A 9,934-nucleotide genomic window follows, 5' to 3' on the forward strand; every position below is an offset into this window, starting at 1 on the left:
ACTCCTCCTTTGGATCATAGTGCGCATGGGCATCGGCTCCATCCTCAGACTGTTTTTCGCCAGCAGGGAAATGATGGAGCTTTGTAAGAAACAGGAAAGATGCCCATGTATGCTGTATCTAAATAAGATAATACTGGAACACATAAAGGTAGCCGGGGAGGCGGGTGGGCGTGTGTAGATCTGCAGCTCTACATGCCAAGAACAGATGCATACTGGTAAGTAGCATTTCCCGTTCGAGGCATATGAGCTGATTACACACTATGCATAGATTGTATAGCAGTACTCGCTCCTAGCGGCGACCACCAGTATCTGTTGCAGTAGTTTGAAATAGTATTTTGAGTACAGCCTGGCCCACACTAGCTTGTTGTTTAGTTTGCACATCTACACAATAGTGTTTTGTGAATGTGTGCGGTGTAGACCATGTAGCTGCTCTGCAGATATCATCTAAGGGAATGTTCCCTAAAAATGCCATTAAAGCCCCTATCTTTCGTGTAGAGTGGGCTTTAGGAGGAACAGATAATGTACATTTTGCTTTGTGGTAGCAAATTTGTATGCATTTAACAATCCACCTAGCTATCCCAGATTTTTATATGGGGTTGCCCTTGTGTGGTGGTGAGAAAGACACAAATAGTTTTTTGGTCATACGAAAGGGTTGTGTTCTCTCGATATAGTAACGCAATGCTCTTTTGACATCCAAGGTGTGAAGAGCTCTTTCTGCAACTGTTTGTGGGCTAAGTTGCATCTTTGGAGGTGTAGTAAGTAGCCTATGATGTGTTTTATAGACACATCTAGGGGATTGGTGGTGGTGTTGTTATGACAATATATTACAAAACGTTTCCACTTGGCTGCATAGCATGCTCTAGTGGTAGGTCATCTATCTTCTTAAATGACGTTCATACAGTCAGGGGGAAGGTTAAGGTAACCGAATTCTAGGACCTCAGGAGCCAGATCGCCAGGTTGAGCTGAGCTGGGTCTGGGTGTCAGATCTCTCCATGGTTCTGGGTTAAGAGGCGTGGAGAGAGGTGTAACTTCTGGTGCAGAACTACGGAGAGTTCTAGCAATGTGGTGTACCACGGTTGTCTGGCCCAAGTTGGAGCAACTAGGATGAGAGTTAAGGAATGTTGCTGTAGTTTGCGCACCACTAGTGGAATGAGTGGGAGAGGCGGAAAAGCGTACGCAAATCTGCCTGACCAGTTCATCCATATTGCATTGCCTTTGGATAATGGGTGTGGATATCTGGCGGCGAAGCTGGGGCATTTGGCGTTTTTGTGGGTGGCGAAGAGGTCTATCTGTGGTTGCCCCCACATTTGAAAAAACGGTTGAAGAACTTGCGGATGAAGTTCCCACTTGTGGATCTGTTGTGTTTGACGGCTCAACAGATCGGCTATGGTGTTTTGGACTCCTGGGACATGTAGGGCTAGGAGAAAAATGTTCTGAGGTATAGCCCATCTCCATATGTTCTGTGCTAGCTGAGAGAGCTGCAGGGAGTGTGTCCCGCCTAGTTTTTGTATGTAGTACATGGCTGTCATGTTGTTCGTGCAGACTAAGACAGCTTTGCCTGATATGTGATTTTGAAATGCTGTTAAGGCTAGGAATATGGCTAGTAACTCCAGGTGGTTGATGTGGAGTAACTTTTGTTGAGGTGTCCACCTTCCCAGCATGGTGTGATGTAGTAGGTGAACTCTCCAGCCGTAGAGCGATGCGTCCACCGTCATAACTATTTGAGGAACCAGCTCTAGGAACAGTCGCCCTTTGGAAAGTTTCTTGGTGTTCCACCACTGCAGAGAGCGATGAGTACGACCGTCTACCAAAACCAGATCTGTTAACTGACCTTGAGCCTGGTTCCATTGGCGTGCTAAGCACTCCTGGAGAGGACATATCTGGAGTCTTGCATGAGGCACTATGAATATGCAAGAGGCCATCATCCCTATGAGTTGCATGAACACTAGAGCTGGAAGAGAGTGTTGCGGTTGGAATTTGGTGAGAAGAGCCTGCATGCTTGCTATCCTGGCGGGACTGGGATAGGCTAGCGCCCTTGAGGTGTCTATTGTGGCACCGAGGTATTGTTGTGTGTGGGACGGTTGCAGATGGGACTTGGCGTTGTTTACTGTGAACCCCAGGTCGTGAAGTTTTTTAATAGTGGCGTGAGTGTGTTGTACACACTGGTTGTATGAGCTGGCTTTTATGAGCCAGTCGTCCAGATATGGGAAGACGTGGATGTGCCGTCTTCTTAGGTGCGCTGCCACCACCGCTAGGCACTTGGTAAACACTTGTGGTGCTGTTGTGACTCCGAATGGGAGTACTTTGAATTGATAGTGCTGACCGTCCACTACAAATCTGAGATACTTCCTGTGAGCGTTGTGAATGGGAATGTGGAAATAGGCATCCTTGAGGTCTAGGGTAGCAAGGAAGTCGCCCTGTGAAAGCAGACGTAGGACCTGATGGGGTGTGACCATGTGGAAATGGTCTGAGTATATGTATAGGTTTAGGGGTCTGAGGTCTAGATTAGACCTTAGAGAGCAGTCCTTTTTTGGTACAAGAAAATACAGGGAGTAAACTCCCTTGTTTTGTTGGTGCAGGGGAACTGGTTATATTGCACTTTTTTGTAGGAGGGAGATTACCTCCTGCTTTAGCATTAACAAATGTTGTGACATTGGACGCTGTTTGGGTGGTATGTTTGGGGGGGCAGATGTTAGTTCGAGACAGTAGCCTGATTGAATTATCTGTTGCACCCACCTGTCTGAAGTGATGTTGGTCCAGACAGGAAGGAATTGTTGGTCTTCCCCCGACTGGAGTGCAGTGGTCTGGGGGAAGTGGAGGGAAGTCATTGGGTGGGGGTGGAGGCAGAGCGGGAGTTGTTGGTTTTGCTTCTGCGTTTGTTGTTGTTCCCTCTGCAACCACCTCTTTGGTAACCTCTAGTAAAGGTGGATTGGGTGGGAGCTTTGTAAGAAGTGGAGGGGCTATCCGAGGAGTAGCCTCTGGTGGTGCTTCTGAAGGATGAGCGATGAAAGGAACGTCTGGGAGCTTGCGACTGCAAGGCTCCCATAGATTTGGCTGTGTCTGTATCCTTCTTCATTTTTTCAAGGGCTATGTCAACATTAGGGCCAAATAGGTGTTGCTCATCGAATGGCTGATTGAGTATGGAACTCTGGACTTCAGGTTTGAACCCTGAAATGCATAGCCAGGCATGCCTACGCAAGAGGACACTGGTGTTTATTGCCCTTGAGGAGGTATCTGCAACATCTAAGGCACAATGGATGGAGGTGTTAGTATGGTTTTACCTTCTTGTGTAAGTTCATTGGCCCTATTTTTATACTTGTCTGGGAGGTGCTGCATTATGGACTCAAGCTCATCATAATGTGCCCTGTCACACCTAGCTAACAGCGCTTGAGTATTGGCAATGCGCCATATGTTTGCCGCCTGTGACGCCGTTTGTTTGCCAGAGGCGTCCAGGAGTTTAGACTCCTTATCTGGTGGTGGTGCTTCACCTGATGATTGGGAATTGGCTCTTTTTTGTGCATTGGAGACTACAAGGGAGTCTAGTGGTGCGGGGCCTTTAATGTAGGATGGATCAGTAGGAGCGGCCTTATACTTTTTTTTCGATTCTAAGGTTGATGACTCGAGCCCTGACCGGGTCTTTAAAGACCTCTGGTACACGCTTAATGACCCCCTTAAGCATGGGTAAAATTGAGGTGGACTTTTGTGTGGTCTCAAAAGTGTACATGAGAATATCCTCCTCCACGGGGTCTGTGTGTAAATCAACCCCGTGGTAGTGGGCAGCTCTGTGTAAGAGCTGGTTAAAGCCCATAGTGTCCTCTGGGGTGGAAGGCCTGGAGGGGTAGATGTCCTCTTGTGGGATGTTAGGGACGTCTGGGATGCTATAATCATACCAGGGGTCTGGGGAGCCAGTAGGAGTAGGGTCCCCTAGTGGTTGATCGTCCGCACCACCCTGCATCATAAGAGGTGTCATCATTATCATCTACTGGAGTAGGGGATGGTGTAGGAGAGCGGTGTGGTGGTGGAGGGGGAGGAGGAGGAGGAGGAAGAGGAGAAGGTATCCTTAATGGAGAGGTAGCAAAATGTCTCTTTTTCGGTGGTGGAGCCGGTGCAGGCGTATCTAGTGGTCGCTTCTTGAAGCTAAGCATCAAGTGACCAGTCGTAGGATCCTTTGCAAGAGTTTTTTGGGTAGGATCTGGGCGAAACAGTTCTTCTGTGGGGGGCAGATCCTTCGGTGCCGATGGTGTTGGTGCCGTAGGCTTTTTCGGCACCAACTCGGTAGCGGTTCTGGGTTTGGAACCGTGCGGGTTTGTAGTGTCTTTGGCCGATGGAACATGTTGTTTTTTCGGTTCCGAGGTCTTTTTGGGCTTCGAAGCATGGGAGTCGGGCCCTTTGGTGGCAGTTTTTTGGTCGGCTCAGAGTGTATTGTCGGTGTCGAGGAGCCGATGCCAGTCTTCGACGCAGAGTGCATGGAAGTCAAAGCAGCGCTCGGCGTGGATGAGGAAGCGGAGGGCTTCTTTTTCGGTGCCTATGTATGTTTTTTGGCACAGAGGGTAGGCTGACTCGGGGCCCGAGTCACTTGAAGGCTTAGTAGGCTTCTTTACCGGGCCCGGAGGTGGGGCATGGGAAGCAGTCTTTCGGTGTGCACCTGGGCCTGAAGGTGTGACCGAAGCCTTTTTTGATGGTGTCGAGGGGGGGTGGGGGTCGGGTTTGACGTCTGTACTCACGACCCTCATTGCTGGAGTGATGTCCTCGACGTCAGAGTCGTCGGCTTCGGAGGCACTGACGAGGCTTGTTCGACCCGCCCCTGCTCTGGCACATCGACGCCATCGATGGAAGATGTCGTCGGGGATCGAAGACGACGATCAAGCCATGGTTCTTCTAGCTCGTCGGTCCGGAATCGTCTTCTTAGAGCGGAAGGAGGCACAAGCTGGACAGTCTCTGGCCTCGTGCTCCGGTGAAAGGCAGAGGTTGCACACCTCATGCAGATCGGAGTGGGAAAACTTCTACCCACATCGAGGACACTTTTTGAATGGCGTCCTTTCCATGAGCCAGATGATAAGGCCCAGGTAAGCCCGAAGGCCTTCGTCGATGACCGGAATCGAAGACTTCGAAGTTGAGTCGCGTGGATTGGGAAAACGCGATCGAGACAATACCGTCAAAAAGGGGAGGATTGAGCATCGAAAGAAAAAAACGGTAACGGTTCCGAACTGGATCGCAAGAAACACATCCGAGCCCGATGGCGGGAAAAAACAATCTGAGGATGGAGCCGATGCCCATGCGCACTATGATCCAAAGGAGGAGTCACATGCCTTGTGACTTCCAAAGACTTTCCGGGACAAAAACAAGTGCAAACATCCGGGCCCAACACCAGATGGCGATCTATGCATAGTGTGTAGATCTGCAGCTCTACATGCCAAGAACAGATGCATACTGGTAAGTAGCATTTCCCTTTTCAAATATTCTGAGCTTGGAATCGTCTGTGTGCTAATTCTTTATTATTAGTTCTTTCTTTTAGCCCTGCTGCCGAGTCTCCTAACCGACCCGAGCAACACAAAAACGTCTGGCAAGATTATTTTGGTTCCTAGGTCCAGCTGAACAAAAAGACTGCCCAGCAGTGATATCAAAATATCGATCTATTGTAAAGAACACTGATTGACAGAGGCAGAGACTGTAAATGTTTTGAGCATATCACAGTAAGAAGTTAATACATTCAAGCATGTAAATGCATAGGATACAGCAGTGGCCTTTAAATTGGAGGATTCCAAGCCAGGTTTTAAGATGGAGGCAGTAGGGAGTCCGATTATTGGCTGTCTTTTCAGGTTTACTTTAGTACCCCATCCACATCTGCCCTGCCTAGGCTCTGTAACGTTTACGTGTCAGTGGTGTGCATATCTGCAACACTTTACCAGGTGAGCGTTTTGGGCAGTTCAAGTGCTAGGACTGATAATTTCGCTGCTGAATCCTTGAGTTTTTGGCCCTTGCTTCCTCCAGCCACAAAAACCATTTTACCGTCTCCAAATTGGTCCCTGGTCCATATAAACGTGCACAACATCTGACAAGGATATCAAAAGCGGTGCTCTGGGAACACCCAAGTTATGTCGGGATTTGGTGGGGAGGAAGAAGCTCACGCAGTCACGAGACCGTGATGACGTTTTCAGCCCCAAGTGTCTGTACAGCATGTGTAAGTGTGACAAGCAATAAGTGCTCACTTGCATTGTAAGCGGGGGCTAGAACCTGTACATGTGTGATGCATGACGTGTGTGCCAAACACCGTTGGCATTTGTTTATTTCTGCTGTGTGCATGTTTGGGAAATATGGGCAGCAGCACAGACCACTGACACCGAAATAGTGTGAAAAAGGCCGCTTTTATTGAAACAGGTGCACATCACAACTAGTGCAAACATCCGGGCACCAACACCAGATGGCGATCTATGCATAGTGTGTAATCTGCAGCTCATATGCCTCGAACATTAACATTTCTTAGATAACAGGGATGGTAGAAAACAAACTAACAGCAATGAAGCAATGTACATTTTTAAAAATGGAAATAGGGTATTAATTTAAAAGGGGTGCAAGCTGAAATCAGTTTTAGAGTATAGGGCTTTAACGGAGATTTAAAGTTAGGGTATGCTGTTAGCTCAAGAGTAAGCAATAGGGTAAATATTAGCATGCCATTTGGGCAAGGGTTAGCCTGTGGTTAGCGCCAGGGTTAGTGCGCAGTTAGGGCCAGGGTCAGCGTGCAGTTGGTGCCTAGAGCTAGGACGGCTTTGGCGACAGTGCACTTTAGGAATAAATAGGTCCTTGTGAGGAATAGCTCAATGAACAGGTAGGAGGAGTAATAGGTGGAACCTGTCACACCAAACATGTTTGAATGCAAACCCAGGGTATGATATTTAAGACTCCGCTGTTCCAGAATGCACCAGCAGGAGCTTGGAGTCCATGTAGGCCATAGCTCACTCCATGGCTCGCAAGCCATTGCCTGCGCAGGCGCATACCGCTATTTAACAGAGCTGGACCCTTACATGAGTGCAAACATTCCACAATGGTGGCTGCGTCGATGAAGTAGCCCCCGCACAGGGCGCACATCAGGTGGGGGTTGAGAGTGGTGATTTTGATCCTCGTCGACCGGTACATGGTGAGCTGACGCTGTAGAGATCTGTAAAGGAAATAAGGAAAACAGACGGCTGTTAGATTCACTGCCTAGTATTACAGTATATACCCCGACAGACAGGAAGCCTGAGACGCTCCATATTGCCACCCACAAGGCAATGCATGGGAGATTCTGCCTGTGGTGCCCACCAGAGACCATCACCTGGGCACTTCTGTATTTATCCTCCGTCCCCCAGGTAACTAACTTCCAGATCTCACTACAGCTTCCTGTCTGAAGATGGTCCTCACCAGTAACGCTCCATCTCTAGATGTGGAATCCACCTGTGCTATCTCATCTCTAGATCCAAATCATCTCACAGCCCCTTCAGCTTCTGCTCTCGAAACCCCATTCTCTCATGTCTGCCAGAGCTCAGCCCCCATAACCCGCAGTAGCACCTCACAGTGGTCGCTCAACAATTGGAACAGGCGCAGCACCAAGGTGCATGCGGTGCCTATGCACTCCTTCAAAAAGTTTCCACAATATCTCCAGTCCTGAACCTTTCACCTACAAATCATTGACTTCGGGTGCGTCAGTCTAATTAGCTCAAAGGAATTGAAAGGGGACTAAAACATCCGGAAGACATTAGTTTAGCACATGAAAGCCCAAGCCCTTGAGGGAAATGGTCACCCTAGCTAGCAGGCAATAGCCTGACTTTATTATAGTTTCTTACAAGGGACTGTGGCTTCTTCAATTATCCTGATGGGTTAACCCACTAGTCCCACAAGACTTCTGAAATGAAACTCATTGGGATCTGAACACCCCTCTTTCAGGGAGTCTGACCGCAAACCTTCCCAGGCTGATGCCCAATACAGCTGTAAAATACGTATCGTTTATGGTGTTTAGTCAATTGCAAAATTGAATTCGATGTAATACTTCGGGGCAGAGTTTATTGTATGCACATATGCTCTTTTCCTGCTTTTGAATGTAATGTTTCACTCAAGTGTTCGATATGATTGCTTGCTCATATTCTTCTGAAATCTCTATATCTCTGTGAAGCGCTCCGATGGCCTAACGGGTCACGCTCGCGCTCTATAAAACAATAAATAACAGCTTCTGAAGTGACACTTTTCAATACACTGGAAACTAAAGAATTATTTCATCATGAAATGACACCACAAATGTTATCATTATTCTTTTTCTTAACCAAATATTCATGAAATTTCCATCTTGAAAACCCGAAAAAAATCAATGCAGGCCTAAAGGAATATTAGGAGTCCAGAGGAGGGCAGAATGTGAGAGCAGGATGTCTGTGAATCTTTCAGCAGAAGAAATCATATATCCTGAGCAGGCAGAGACAGCTCCCTCCCTGTAGTACAGAAATGTATATCTAGAGAGGGATAAAGATAGACAGGCAAGGACCCGAAAGGGGAAGGAGAGAAATAAGGCGGATAGACAGATGCAGCTTAAGCTTCATATTCAGCAACTTTTGCCTTAAAATAGCCCTCCTTGGTTCAGGTCTCTACGACTGACCCTTTCTCATCCGAGAAGTGAAGGTTTCTGCACTGGAGAAGCAAGGCCTCCAGCAGGCCTGATCAAAGGGTCGTTGGTGGATGTACATTAATCTCAATACCAGAACAGCAGGGGCTGCACATGTCACGCTTTATCTGCATTTATTTAGCAGGCGTGTCTGAATACCAGAACAGCTGACTGATGCCATTACCATGCAGGTGCAAGTAGTGGCGGCCTGTATGTCGATAGAGTGGCGGCCAGCGGGGAGGGAGGAGGGGCACGGACGGAAACGACACAATAAAACAAAAAACACTTACCTTCCACATTACCGTATCGCACTCTTCTACACTGCAGGCACAGGCTCCCAGAGTCAACTGCGGCCAATCCCGACGCTGCTTTAATGCTGCTGAGAGCAGCATCAGAATTGGTCTGAGCTCTGATGATGTTACACTTCCTTTAGACTGGGAGCCTGCGCCTGCTCTCTCCAACCCAGCAATCCTCGGGTTGGAGAGCTTCAGTGCACATGACTGTTTGGCCAACCTGAGACGGCTGGCCAGCCAGTCATGCACACTGAATAGGAGTGCAATCACTCCTCCACCAGCCGGGCATCCTCCTGGCCCCGTCCCCAAGCGTTGGCTCCAACAGCAAAATGTAAACAATAATAAACAAGGGTTTGTTGTAGTTTTTTTGTCGCTGATGACAGGTGAGGGGACCCTCCTCCACCAGGGCGGAGGAGCCGCCGCTGAGTGTAAGGTACACTGAGAATTGAAGTACTGACACCACAGACTGTGGGGATATCATAGTCCATTCAATCTGGAAGAAGAACTGTTGTTTTATGCTGGCTGAGCTATCATCAGGGCTGGCATAGTGCGCCTCTATACTGCCCAAATCCTTGCACGGACACCCATTCTTGAGACATTCACTGGTACTAAAGGGCCTCATGCACTCCTACAACCAAGGCTTCCTAACGGAGATAAAATAAATTTCCACCATGACCTGTTAGTTACTGCTAAACCTTTTCTACTCAGCCCTCACTTTTCTTCAAGTAATGAAACATCCACTATCTCTCAAAGTCTGCACTGCAATCCCAGTACCAACATATCTGCACAATGCCCCTCTGATTTGATTTGCTTCCTGCACTGAAATGCCAGAATGAAGATATTCAAATGGCTCTCACAATGCACCTCTATTAGTGCCAGGCACTGCTAGCACTCTACTGACATAGACATCGCTCTCACAACGCACCTCTATTAGTGCCTGGCACTGCTAGCACTCTACTGACATAGACATCGCTCTCACAATGCACCTCTATTAGTGCCTGGTACTGCTAGCACT

The 9,934-nt window shown here is 48.2% G+C and overlaps 1 protein-coding gene across 1 annotated transcript in view; it reads right to left on the minus strand.

Moving 5' to 3' along the window:
• Positions 1-8,264, minus strand: part of PCGF2 (polycomb group ring finger 2) — a 560,508-nt gene extending 552,244 nt beyond the window's left edge. Inside the window, exon 1 of the mRNA XM_085640505.1 lies at positions 7,023-8,264. Within this exon, the coding sequence (XP_085496631.1) occupies positions 7,023-7,134 (112 nt within the window). The 5' untranslated portion in view covers positions 7,135-8,264. The remainder of the gene's footprint in view (positions 1-7,022) is intronic.
• Positions 8,265-9,934: the final 1,670 nt, after the last annotated feature.

Source organism: Triturus cristatus, unplaced genomic scaffold, assembly GCF_964204655.1.
Source record: "Triturus cristatus unplaced genomic scaffold, aTriCri1.1 SCAFFOLD_303, whole genome shotgun sequence".
Taxonomy (NCBI): Eukaryota; Metazoa; Chordata; class Amphibia; order Caudata; family Salamandridae; genus Triturus; species Triturus cristatus.